A 14,143-nucleotide genomic window follows, 5' to 3' on the forward strand; every position below is an offset into this window, starting at 1 on the left:
TAAAATAGATATAAAAATTAGTGAATTTAATTTTATTAAATATTTCTGTCTATAACATTTATCTGTAGTTTATTTGTAAACTTGTTATAAATGGTTATTTCTTAAGATATCGAGTTGAGATTAAGCACTCATGTTTACTTCTTTTATGGGTAAGACGGAATACGAATAGGAAGCCTCTGTTCAAAGCCTTGAAAGGAGGGCTTTCGGAGTATTGGTAATGGCAAGTCTAAAATTTAGCTAGAATCTTAATTTTTAATTATAATATTAATTTTTGATTAAATGAGTTTATATTAGACTAGCTATCTTAAAGTTAAAATAATAATATAATATATTTTTTTTTTAATTTTTTTTTACAAATATAATTCATATATTTCTTAGATCTTCATGCTTTGTAAAAATAATATATCTATTTTATCAATATTCGCAATCAGTAGAATAAATAATATGCATGCCATACATATTTTACTATTCAAAAAGAGAGGGAAGTGATGAAATAATAAAATATTATTTTTCATTATGAATAATAGCTAACCATGTTTTAAGAGGACTTAAGATTTACTGTAGCTCAAGTCTTAAGTTTTGGACTTTTAGCTAGTCTAATGTGAAAATTTTTTCTCACATCTAGCTAAAGTTTATATTTATATTGATATTTAACTAGTCCATTATCAATGCTTTGGTTCGAAAATGGAAGGCAGGATATTTTTTGTACCCAGGAATGCATACAAGAGAAATAACTTTCACAACTCTCCTATACATAAATTTCATACAAGTTCTTATAAAAGAACTTATCTCACTTTAAAAAGTAGTATAAGGAAAAATTATTTTTTATAAGTGATGCGATTTTATAAAAAATTTATATAAGATTTGTCTATTTAAAATTTATATCTAACATTACTTTTTTATGAGTCACGAAATGTTTTTACAAATAACTTTTATCTTATATATATTTCAAAGAACTTTTGTCTTATATATAGTTTTAAGATAGATAAGTCTTGTTTATTTTTATTAAAATAATTAAAAAAATTAATTTGTATAAAAAATTTAAATTTTTTATAAAAAAAAATTAGCATTAATTAATTAAAAGATACCGATTGTAATAGACATTTGTGAATCATTGATCATGGCCCTCCTCATCTCAGCTTGTACCAATATCATTCTGAACAAGGGTACGTTTGGGTGTTGAAAAGTGTTGAGAAGTGTTGAGAATATTTGTGAATAGTTATGAGTAGAGATTGGAGTGAGTTTGTGGGTCCCATTGAGAGTATTTTGAGTTGTTTGGATGTGTGAAGTATGTTGAGTTGTTGACTTTTGAGTAGGTAGTTGAAAAATGTGTGGGTCCCATAAATATTATAGTGATTTGATTTTTAATAATAAATATTATAATGATTTTATTATAGTGATTTTTTAATATTAATAAATATTGTAGTGATTTTATTTTACTTTTATATATAATAATGATAAATATTATAATGATTTTATTTTTAATTTATATATAATATGATAAATATTATAATGATAATGATTTATATTATAGTGATTTTATTTTTAATTATATATATAATAGTGATAAATATTATAGTAATGTTATTTTTTATTTATATATTATAGTGATTTTATTTTTAATTTATATATAATAGTGATAAATATTATAGTATTTTATTTTTTATTTATATATAATAGTGATTTTATTTTTATTTATATATTTTAGTGATTTTATTTTTTATTTATATATTATAGTGATTTTATTTTATTATTTATATATTATAATGATTTTATTTTTTATTTTTATTTAATAGTGATAAATATTATAGTGATTTTATTTTTTATTTATATATTATAGTGATTTTATTTTTTATTTATATATTATAGTGATTTTATTTTTTATTTATATATTATAGCGATTTTATTTTTTATTTATATATAATAGTGATAAATATTTTTTATTTATATATTATAGTTATTTTATTTTTTATTTATATATTATAGTTATTTTATTTTTTATTTATATATTATAGTGATTTTATTTTTTATTTATATATTATAGTGATTTTATTTTTTATTTATATATTATAGTGATTTTATTTTTTATTTATATATTATAGTGATTTTATTTTTTATTTATATATTATAGTGATTTTATTTTATTTATATTTAATAGTGATAAATATTATAGTGATTTTATTTTTTATTTATATATAATAGTGATAAGTATTATAGAATGTTTGTGAATAGTTATGAGTAGAGATTGAAGTGGGTTTGTGGGTCCCATTGAGAATATTTTATGTTGTTTGGCATGTGAAGTATTTTTAAAAGTACGAGAATACTTAGAAAGTGTTGAGAGTAGTTTGGTACCCAAACATACCATTAGTGATCAAGTCTTTTAATGCATGACATCGTGTCGACATCCAAAATCAAATCCGATATGACTATTGGAAGTCTCCGAGTCATCCAACTTTATGCCACCCACCGATTATTTTGTTAAAGGGGTATATCTCATCATTAATTTTATATTGAAAAAGTCAAATTTTACAATTTTTAAAAAATATTATATATAAAATAAATAGTAATTTTATAAAATTTACAATTTATTCTTAACAAAGTGAAATGATCATATTGATTGTTTGCAAAATAATTATACGTGTACAATTACCCAAAAGTCATTAACACTACTGAATTATGTGATTATTCAAGTACATTAATATCTGCAGCTAGATTAATTAATTCTCGAATATTAAGTATGGAATAAAAATATGTATCTAATATAGCTCCAATAAGAAAAAAATAAAAACATGAATGCCTCGTTTGTTTTCAGAAAATATCTCATCTCATCTCGTCTCACCTCATAATTACAAATTTCTCAAATCTCAAAATAAAAATAATTAATTCTCAATTTTTTCAAATCTCAAAATAAAAATAATATTAAAAAATATATTCTAACAATATTTTATTTAACTTTTTAACTTTAATCTCAATTCATCCCATCTCATCCCTGAAAACCAACCACTTGTTTGTGTAACAAGATATTCTCAAGTATTTTCTTCTCAAACATCATCACTCAAATACAAAATAATTTTCAATTTAAAATCTTTAAATTTGTTATTTAATCATTACCTAATCATTATTCAAATTCAAAACCAATACAACTTTTCAAAATTTCCAAATAAACCACAAAAAAATAATACAAATTTTTTCAAAATATAAAACAAAAAATTAATTAAAAAATTATATTAAAATAAAATTTTTACTTTATAAAATTTTTATTCAATTTTTCTCAATCATTTCTCAAAAGCTAATAAAACATTTTTATTCATGTCATTTCACGATTATTTACAAACAATTTCATTACTATTCACATATATTCTAAATTATTCTAATTATCAAAACGAGTCATTCAAACACATAAAAATGGATTACGAATAAGGTTTGGTTTGGTTTTACAAATTTTTTAAATTATCTCATCTCATTTCAACATTCAAACATCATTCAAACACACATTTATCAATTTTAAATTTTCAAGTTTTCAATTTTTTGATCTAATCATTACAATTTTTCTAAACTTTCAAACAAAACATAAAAAATAATTCAACTTTTAAAATCTTAAAATAAAAATTATATTAAAAAAGTATATTTTAACCATATTTTAACTTTATAATTTTTTTATTTAACTTTTTTTTTTCTTATTATCTAAAATTTTATAAAATATCTTAATTCTAATTATTTTACTACTATTCGTAAATTATTTCATTATAATTTATAAATTTATCATCTTATCACATCTGTGTAATCAAACGAGTTGGTAAGATGTCTATATACAAATTAATTATTCTTGTACAGGTGACGTTGCATGCATGCATGCATGCCTGATTTCAAACGTTTGGGAAAAAAGTACTAACCTTTTATATTAATTTTTCCCCAACTTGGCAATACCAATATTTGCTGTATATAAAGCTATGTATAAAGAGGACTTTCTATGCCATGGAGGTGCATTGAAGCTGGCATGCAGATCGTGCTGAAATAAAATGATTGGATTTCCTTCATGGTCACTGCGGATGAGGCCATGCATCCATGCATGCACTGGATCGTATATTTTAGAAGGCAATTAAAGGACGACCTTGCATTTCATATAGTTAGTTGCATGTCCCTCTCCATTATCAGAAAATTTGAATTAAATATTATTTTTATTTTATAATTTAAAAAAATTAAATTATTTATTATATTTTTATCCTCATAATTGAGGGCGGAGAAAACAGATGAGATGAGGGAGCTAGTACTAGTAGCTTTGACTCTGTACCGAGAAAGGTCCAAAGATGGCATTAATTACAACTGAGACAGAAGTCATCTTCTTCTTTAATTCTCTCTTTTATGGGTGACAAGTGACAACATATCATTAGAGTCTAGAGATGTGCATGGTAAGTAAAATCGTCGTCTTCCTTTTTTTTTTTTTAGTATTGGTCTGATATTGATATATTAAATTATAAAATAAATTTAACCTATTCTATAAAATTATGTAAATTTATAAAATTATTTTCCCACCGTAAACTGTAAAATTGGATTGGATTTGGAAAAGGTGTAATTTTTTACAGTATTTAGTACGTACGTTGTTACAAACCGTCCTAGCCTAAGCTGATTAGGTTTGGAAAAGTGAGTACGTAGGAGGTATATATCCTTGCATGCATGAGTGACACTGCTCGTACGTTAAGCGCGCTAGCTCTCAAAAGCCGACATCCGTGGCCATGCATTTCATTATGGGCCTTCTAGGGCCATCGAGTAATCCTTCCTATAAGTGTAAAACACTTTTTATTTTATATTTTTTTAAATTCTTTTAAATACTTCTTTTAAAAACATTTTAATATTTTTTAATAATTAATTAAAAAATAAAATATAGTAAAATAGAAATCGATAAGTTTTGTAGAGCTCTTCTTCGGTGGATGTTGCATTATCCTTTCATTTATTTGTTGCGTTATAATCCGAACAACAGAGATAATATATATACTACTATCTCTTTTGTTTTAGGTCTAACGTTGCCAGAACTTTAGGAATCTCGATTCAATAAACTCGACCTTAACCATTATATATATATATATATATTAATATACTGTTTGAATACAGAAATACTCTCAACTTATCTTATCTTATTTTATCTTTATATTTTTTTTAAAATTTTATATAAAATATAATAAATAATTTATTTTTTTCAAATGATCTCAACTTAGATCAACGAATTGATCTAAGGTTCATCGTAGGTACGTAGTATATATGAATTGTGCGACATACGTACAACAGTAGTACTGTTTAGTATCGGTGTATTCATACTGGACCGACGATTTTAGTCGAATAAGTAGATCTAGAAGTGCAAATGTAATTTTTTCTTTTTATTTTTATTTTATTTTAATTATTTTTATATAGTTTAAATATTTTTAAAAATAAAGAAATATCAATTCAATAATCTTTACTTACTTAATTATTAAATAAAAATAAAAAATTCAATCAGTCAATTCAACTAATCTTTTTCATATGAAAAATAATTTATACATAATATTTTTTATAATATATTTTATTATAATGTGTTAAATGAAGAATAAATTTATAAAATATTTTATAAAAATAATGTTATTTTACAAAAATATTATTATCTTATAATATTATTGTTGTTGTTTGTATATGAATAGTCTTTTCATATTTATATCGCACACACTCGTACAAGTCCCTCAACCAATTAATCCCATTTTTTTTCCTCATTCAATGCCAGACGGCACTTTACAGCAAAATTAGGTGAGAATGTCTAGCTTTTTGAGAGAGAGAGAGAGCTAGCCCTCCAAGCAAAGTAGAAAACAGCGAAAGCTTAGTGGATTTCTGAGTCTATAAAAACCTCAAAAAAAGTTTTGGTGGTTTTACCTAAATTTCCCCAACGACATCCGCGTACATTAATGGCAGTGGTTCATAACTAAGCTGTTTAGTAAGGTCCACCGTCCATGGAATAAATCGATCAGATGATAGCGAACAAATAGAAAACTTAATTTCAACACAGCTCGGCCTTGCTTTGCCTGTTTGTAATTAATCATCAGTAGCTCCATCTCTTTCATTGCACTCCTATAAAGCACTTTTTCCTCAGCCTTCTTCTCCCTCACATATAATTCATGTAGTTCTTCCTTCATCAACTCCTTAATTTGATCACCAGCTCCTCCTCTTCCTTCCTTCACTTGCTTCCACACATTCCAAGAATTAACCATTATTTCTCGTCTTTCAAGGTATTTCACCATGCTTTTCTCTGTCTTACACATTATTTTGCCTGTAATTATCAACCCATGCAATTATTTGCGTTTCGTGTCTTAAAGCTCATTGCTCAAAGATTTTGCCTTTACATTTGCGGGCAGGTTGGCAAATCTGAAAGTTGCTGTGCTTGAACGTCCGCAGCGACGCCATATTTTCATGTGCATTGCTTGAGGCTCTTAGATATCGCAAGTCAAGAAAGGTGTTGTTCTCTACGTGTGGATCCGTCGATCAAATGGAGATATCAACGGCGCTAATGTTCTTATCGGCTGTCTCTGTATATTTACTTTGGTTCAAATTCATCTCTCGGTCTTTGAGAGGCCCACGTGTCTGGCCTCTACTGGGGAGCCTGCCTGGTCTCATCCAGCATTCTAATCGCATGCATGACTGGATCGCGGACAATCTTCGAACGTGCGGCGGCACGTACCAGACTTGCATCTGTGCTCTTCCATTTTTGGCTCGGAAACAGGGTCTCGTGACGGTCACATCCGACCCTAAGAACGTGGAACACATTCTTAAGGTCCGGTTCGATAATTACCCCAAGGGTCCAACCTGGCAGGCAGTGTTCCACGATTTGCTCGGAGATGGGATCTTCAACTCCGACGGTGACACGTGGCTATTCCAACGAAAGACCGCCGCACTAGAATTCACCACTCGGACGTTGCGCCAAGCCATGGCTCGGTGGGTGAGTCGGGCCATTAAGTTTAGGTTCTGCCCTATTCTCGAGATGGCTCAGCTAGAAGGAAAGTCGGTTGATCTTCAAGACCTCTTGCTTCGGCTCACTTTCGATAACATCTGTGGCTTGGCTTTTGGTAAAGATCCACAGACTCTATCTATTGGACTACCCGAGAATGACTTTGCTTTGGCTTTCGACCGAGCCACCGAAGCCACGCTGCAACGCTTTATTGTGCCTGAGATAGTGTGGAAGCTAAGGAAATGGCTCCGGCTCGGAATGGAAGTCAGCTTGAGCAAAAGCTTGCAACGCATCGACCAATACTTGACCAACATCATCGACACACGTAAGCTCGAGCTGCAGAGTCAGCAACAAGGTGGCATCGGGTCCCAGCACGATGACCTGCTGTCAAGGTTCATGAAGAAAAGGGAGTCCTACTCGGACGAATTTCTCCAACACGTGGCTCTTAATTTTATCTTAGCTGGACGTGACACGTCGTCGGTCGCACTAAGCTGGTTTTTCTGGCTGGTTAGTCGAAACCCAAGAGTGGAAGAGAAAATCCTCAACGAATTATGCACCGTCCTGATGGAGACACGTGGCACCGACCCCTCCAAGTGGGTAGAAGATCCCCTAGTGTTTGAAGAAGTTGACCAATTGATATACCTTAAGGCAGCATTGTCCGAGACCTTAAGGCTTTACCCATCTGTGCCTCAGGACTCGAAGCACGTAGTTGCAGATGACATTTTGCCAAGTGGAGCTTTTGTACCAGCTGGCTCATCCATCACATATTCCATATATGCAATCGGGCGCATGGAGTTCATTTGGGGAGAAGATTGCCTCGAGTTTAAGCCCGAGAGATGGTTATCTCTAGACCAGAAGAAACTTGAGGTACAAGATTCATTTAAGTTTGTCGCCTTTAATGCAGGTCCAAGGATTTGTTTAGGGAAAGATTTGGCTTATTTGCAAATGAAGTCGATTGCGGCGGCGGTGCTGTTGCGACACCGGCTGTCGGTGGTGCCAGGCCACCGTGTGGAGCAGAAGATGTCCTTGACGTTGTTCATGAAGTACGGGCTCAAGGTTAATGTGCAGGCAAGGGACTTGAAACCTATCTTGGACAAGATTTGCATAGGTGCATGATGACATATGCATGCATGCAGCTCTCAGTTAATGGCAGTATCATGAGGGGTGTCTATTATGGTACTAAATCATGATTGGCATCTGTCATATTTACAAGTTCCTATATATATATACGTGTATTTACTGTAATCTGTGGAGGAAAGAAGGATGCATATGGCGTGTGTAGGGAGCAATATGATAAAGGGATCAGAAGATCAATAGGAATATTGTAATGAAGCGCGCGGCAGGATCGAGCTGCTATTTATAATTGTCAAAGATTACATTTGATCACTTGTTTTTTTCTCCATGCATTTCATGACGTGATATATATAGATAGTAAAATTATTTTTATTAATTATCAAGTAGACATATGATACACGTGATTATATATATATATATATATATAAAGTATATTTGTAATCGTGAATTGTGTAATTAATCGTCACGTAATCATTTTGAAAAAGTAAATAAAATATAAAATATACATAAAAATTAATTAATTTTTTAATAATAAATCACACTATTTTTTAAAGCGATTACGCTACGTTTATGTACTTCACGATTATATATAGAATTACTCATATATATATATATTGTATTTTTGTAATTTTTATTTTGTGTAAAACTATAGTAGTACTACTACTACTTCTAATTAATCAATTGACGAGAAGGAAAGCACGCACCTATGACCGTGGATCTAATTAAAACTATATATATAGTACTTTCTCACTCTATAACTATATTTAACACTAAATATAATTGTATCTAACATTAGCTATATATAAATATTAGCCATCAACTAATTCTCCCACCCACCGGATCTAATTAGTAATTTTTTGAGTCTCGAATATCGCTCATATTTAATGATGTCTCGTTCACATTCAAGTACCGATCGAGAAGTTTCTCACTAATTTCTTGTGATCTTGTACGTTCAAGTCTTGTTGATAAGTTGCTTAATTAAATCCAGAAAAGTTAATAGTACAATTTATTGTCTACGAATAGGGTTGTTTTAAGGGACTCAATAAGTGATCAGAGATCTAGATAGGTCAGACAGGATATTATTGGTTGATAAACTTATATATATATATAATCATTAATGCTGGTACTGTATCGATCTTACGAATAATTTGCAGATAATTAAGAGCATTGCATTATATATATATATATATATATATATAGCTGTTAATAAATTCCATATATAGTTGATCATCGAGCTAGCTAGCTTGTCATTTCCTTTTCATTAAGTACTCAGCACAATTTTTCATCTTTCCGTGCATGCAATACATACATACATACATACATATACATGTATACATACATATATATAGAGAGAGAGAGAGACACACACACACAGAAAAAGGATTAAGTTCATGTGCATTTGGCAACGTAATATATATCATCACCAGGAACAAAATAAATGCCAATGTACGTTTGGTCACAGTTTCTTTCATTTAATTTAGCCTTGTCCTCTGGCCTGGGCCGGCTGTAGTACTAATTTTCTTTACGAAGTCTTCATGTCTCAGCACATATTTTCAAACCATTCATATAGCCTAAAAATTTAGTTGAACCAGATGATCACACAGGTACGGGCCCTGTACATATATGGGATATTCAATATCGCTCATAGTTAAAAACCTTCATGAGTGACGAATTATAATCATGATCAATATAAACAGTACGATCTCTACTCAACTGATCAGCATGCATGGCGGCAGCCATCTCTAAGTTCTTTGTCATGGAATCTGATCCTATATATCGGACATGACTGCCATTGATCTGTGGCGGTGATAGATTCTAATTTTTTGTGGGATCAGATGGATGGTATTAATCCTTGGTAAGATGATCAGTGACATGATCTCCCGTTGAAAGACTTGATAAGTCAAATATGAAAGAGTAATTCAATGAGTGTATTATGCTCCCTCCAAAGTTTAAGTTTCGAAATCCTTTTAGTGTAAACAATCTTTAGGATCATGAATGAGAGTTTTTTTCTTTTACATTATCCGAGATGCACTTACAAAAAACTCATTGCTGAATGTCTGTACACTCTGAGATAATAGATTAGTCAGTATGTTGTTCTCGGACACCCAGTATTAATAAAATAAATAAATAAATCAAAGAGTATATGTATACCTCTACATAACAATTGACTCCTTTTTTACTTCCGGTAGGTATCACTCTATTGGGTTTGGCTTGGGTCCAGGAATTGGACCCGCTGGTAGATAGGACTCGTGTCCCACATGCAACGGGTTCAATTTCCATTAACTGGACTTGAGCATTACCCCTAGCTAATTTTTCCTCTAGATCATCCCTTCCACAAGGAGGCCGGGTCTCTATATATCTCTCTACTACATGGATCGGACAATCAGTAGTACTACGTACTTATAATATGGCATAATTAAGGGCATGGCCGGGCAATGAGGCTAATCCGAGGAATAACAATGCATTAATTAGATGCAGGCACAAAACTGGGGAATCATGTGGGGCAACAAAAGTTCTCCATTAAAAACGTCACAAACTTAATTTATTACGAAAAAATCTGCACAAATAATTGATATGATCTTAATATCACATGCACTTGATCTGAAAGGGAAAATGCAGAAGAAAATAGAAGTAATAATTCATAGAGATTGCTTGAGATCAAAAGTGGGAAGAATCTCAAGCCCTGGTCTTGAAAGGAATAGCTCTGATGACTATCTGGTGGTAGACAGCAGCAAGAGCAGCACCAATGAAGGGTCCCACCCAGAAGATCCACTGGTTAAGCAAAAATTAAAGAGAAATATCATCGTGATCTCATCCCTCTCAATCATGAATATTAGAAAGCCAGAGGTACTTTTATTATGAGATTTTTCATCAAAATACTTACTTGGTCATCGGTCTCTGTTGTAGATAATGGCAGCTCCAAGACTCCTGGCTGGGTTAATACCAGTTCCTGTGATGGGGATGGTGGCCAAGTGAGCCAAGAACACCGCGAACCCAATGGGAAGTGGAGCCAAAATCGACGTACAGTTATGATAAAACACTACATTACACCTCAGAATTCTGATACTAATTAGATACTGTTATTTTCAAGGTACTGTACCCAAGTAATTTACTTTTATTCTTTCAAAGTTCATGGGAGAGAATGTAAACTTATCACTTATTTCAAAAATTTATATGAATAAGAAAAGTTAGATTTAATTATTTATATTATATATATTCTAAAACGTGTGCGCAGATTCTACCTTAACAAGTGGAGGAATATTTAATTAAATAAAATAAGGTCTCAAGTTCGGAATCGAATTCAATACCTCTAATTTATCACAAAAATTTAAGAAAAAATTTAAATTTAATTATTTATATTATATTCTTAATTGAGAATGTTTTGAGATAGTCAATTATTTTTGTAATCCAAGTCATGCAACGTCGAATTAAAGCACCTGTAAAGTAATAGAGAGAACAAACATGAGCCGAAGACATGTTTGTTAAAGACGGTAACAAAAAATACATACAGGAACGTGAGAGTCTCGGGCCTTTCTCTTGGCATCAGTCGCGGAGAAGACAGTGTAGACAAGGATAAAAGTGCTGACGATCTCTGCACCAAGGCCATCACCCTTGGTGTATCCATGGTTCACAAAGTTAGTTCCCCCGCTCAAGCGCATGTACTCGGTCTTCTGGAAGCCCTTCACAACACCAGCTCCACAGATGGCTCCAAGGCACTGCATGATGATGTAGAATAGAGCTCTTGTGAGGGAAAGCTTCCTTGCCAAGAGGAGTCCAAAGGTCACAGCAGGGTTGATATGTCCACCTGTTTGCAAAACAAGCACAAGTATTTGGTAACTAAACATCTTCCCCAGAAATCTTCTAGTTACTAGAAGAAATCCATTGCAGTTTGAAGAAAACTCAGATCGAAAGTAGTAAAAAGAGACAGACCCACCCACACTAGAGACGTGCAAGAAAAGGAGAGGGTTGGGGTTAGCTAACCTGAGATACCGGCAGTGCAGTAGACAAGGGCAAAGATCATACCACCAAAAGCCCAAGCAATTCCTTGGACACCCACAGTGGCACACTTGTCTTTGGACGTGCTTACACCCATAACAGTCAAGATGCTGATGTAGAGGAATAAAAAGGTGGCCACAAACTCTGCAATCCCGGCCCTGTAGAACGACCATGAGTGCAGCTCCCCTGGCTCAAACAAAGGAGCTGGGGGTGGCTCCTTGTAGTCCTTGCCTGTCTGAGCTGCAGTGCCCAAGGGCTGCCTCTCTGCATACTTGTTTGCTCCGAGCTTAACATCCTCTTCCTTTCCCTCCATGGTTGTCTCACTCCCTCACTGAGATCTCGTCTCTCTAAAAAAGAAAGGAATTCAAAAGTTGCTATTTTCTTGTCACTCTCAAACAAAGGCTGTGAAGTGGAGAAAAGGAGGAAGGGAATTTTTTTTTTTTTTTAATAGACGTAGAGTCTATTATTTGGCTGAAAGCTAAAATGGGTTTTCTTTTTTTAAAAAAAAATATTAGAAGTCTTTGTCCTAATTATCTTGCTTCAATCAGGGGGTTCTAGATAAAAATTAGGAAACTGATAAAAGGAAAATGCATGCCACCTGAGTTTACCTTCTTACCGTTTATATATTTAATTTTTTTTTATTTAATAATTAAGAAAGTAATTTTTAATATATTAATATATTTTTTTTATTTTTTAAAAATATTTAAAAATATTAAAAAAATATAAAATATAAATAAAAATATAAAATTTATACTAGGCAGCACTTTGAGCTGTCATTGCTGGCGGTAGCATCCTAACATAACTCAATGATAAATATATGATATTTTATATAATTATATTTTAAAATAGAAAATATTTTTATAAAATAAAATATTTCATAAAAATAATTTCACTTTATCTCTATTTTAAAATATAATTGTTAAATATATTGTAAAAAATATAGAGTAGGTATCATTACTCAATAAATTATTCTTTATCTTAAAAAAGGGGTATTGGTGATGGGTGATTGCTCTCTCGAAAGTAGAGGGATGTTGACACTTGACAGGGACTGATTGGCTTGCTGTTTTTGTAATGAATAAAAAAATGCTATCCTCTACAGAGTGTCATTCTTTCTTATTATTCATGTGTCGATGATGGGATTTGAAATTATATGGTGCAGCTGATTAGCTAGCTGTTCTGGGCCATATCTGGGTCATCTGGCCTCGCACCTAATCTGAATTATAGATCAATATCAATGAAAAGGTGTTCTAGTCTCACACGTTGTCAAGCTCAGTGAATTTCAGCATGCGGTATAAGCAATTTAATGGTGGTTATATCACATTTATATAGAACTAAAAGACCAAATAATGAAACTTGTAGTAATTTAGAACCAATTCTTATAGGAAGCTTTGAATATGCATGGGAGGGGAGCTCAGTCTCTTAAATTCATGTACTTGTGGTATATCAATTGAAGTTGATGAATTAATAATGATATTACTCAACCTGAAAAGGAATATATATATATATATCGTAAATCTAAACTACTTTTGAGCATAAAATAAATGGTTATTCTATTATCAAGTTCTAATATAGAGCACATCATTCACATCATTTAAATTATATAATTTAATTCGTAAGATTTAAATTTTAAAATTTATTTTTTAAATCAAGTTATGTCACGTAAACACTTAACTATATGTGTTCTATATGGCCGCTTGATAATAGAAGTTTTCTAAAAAAAAAATAAATATGGAATTACATAAAAGTAAGTCTATAAAATAACGTGACTTGAGGTGGTACGACGTTAAATTGTAAATTTATTTTTATCGTAAAGTAAATCTAATATGTTACATAAAATTATATCATATTGTGAATTTATTTTTATATAATCTCTTTGTATATGTGTATACTGTATTTTTTTTTCAAAAATAATTAAAAAGGTAGCCCAAATCTTCTGAGTAAGGGGATTACTTCCATGTTTGAAATTTCGACCCCACGACTTGGGGAAATTGCAACCATAGAATGGTGCATGCACAGTGGCCGTTTTGTGAGCGTTAGGAAAGTGACAGCCTTGTGCAAGCACGTGGCAAGGGGAAAACGGCTACATAAGCATAATGAATAGTGACTGCT

The 14,143-nt window shown here is 31.4% G+C and overlaps 2 protein-coding genes across 2 annotated transcripts; one reads left to right on the forward strand and one right to left on the reverse strand.

The window, feature by feature from the left end:
* The first annotated feature begins 5,893 nt into the window (after positions 1 to 5,893).
* LOC108997464 (cytochrome P450 86A22-like) lies at positions 5,894 to 8,350 on the forward strand. The gene is made up of 2 exons (XM_018973769.2): positions 5,894 to 6,248; positions 6,375 to 8,350. The coding sequence occupies exon 2, from the start codon at positions 6,506 to 6,508 to the stop codon at positions 8,078 to 8,080; it is 1,575 nt and encodes a 524-aa protein (XP_018829314.1). The 5' UTR covers positions 5,894 to 6,248; positions 6,375 to 6,505; the 3' UTR covers positions 8,081 to 8,350.
* Positions 8,351 to 10,543: 2,193 nt separating this feature from the next.
* LOC108997288 (aquaporin PIP1-1-like) lies at positions 10,544 to 12,445 on the reverse strand. The gene is made up of 4 exons (XM_035694023.1): positions 12,020 to 12,445; positions 11,548 to 11,843; positions 10,923 to 10,988; positions 10,544 to 10,810 (listed from the first exon to the last, which is right to left on the reverse strand). Exons 1-4 carry the CDS (start codon positions 12,345 to 12,347, stop codon positions 10,715 to 10,717), a joined length of 786 nt encoding a protein of 261 aa, XP_035549916.1. The 5' UTR covers positions 12,348 to 12,445; the 3' UTR covers positions 10,544 to 10,714.
* Between the last annotated feature and the right edge of the window lie 1,698 nt (positions 12,446 to 14,143).

Source organism: Juglans regia, chromosome 9 (assembly GCF_001411555.2).
Source record: "Juglans regia cultivar Chandler chromosome 9, Walnut 2.0, whole genome shotgun sequence".
NCBI classification, from domain to species: domain Eukaryota; kingdom Viridiplantae; phylum Streptophyta; class Magnoliopsida; order Fagales; family Juglandaceae; genus Juglans; species Juglans regia.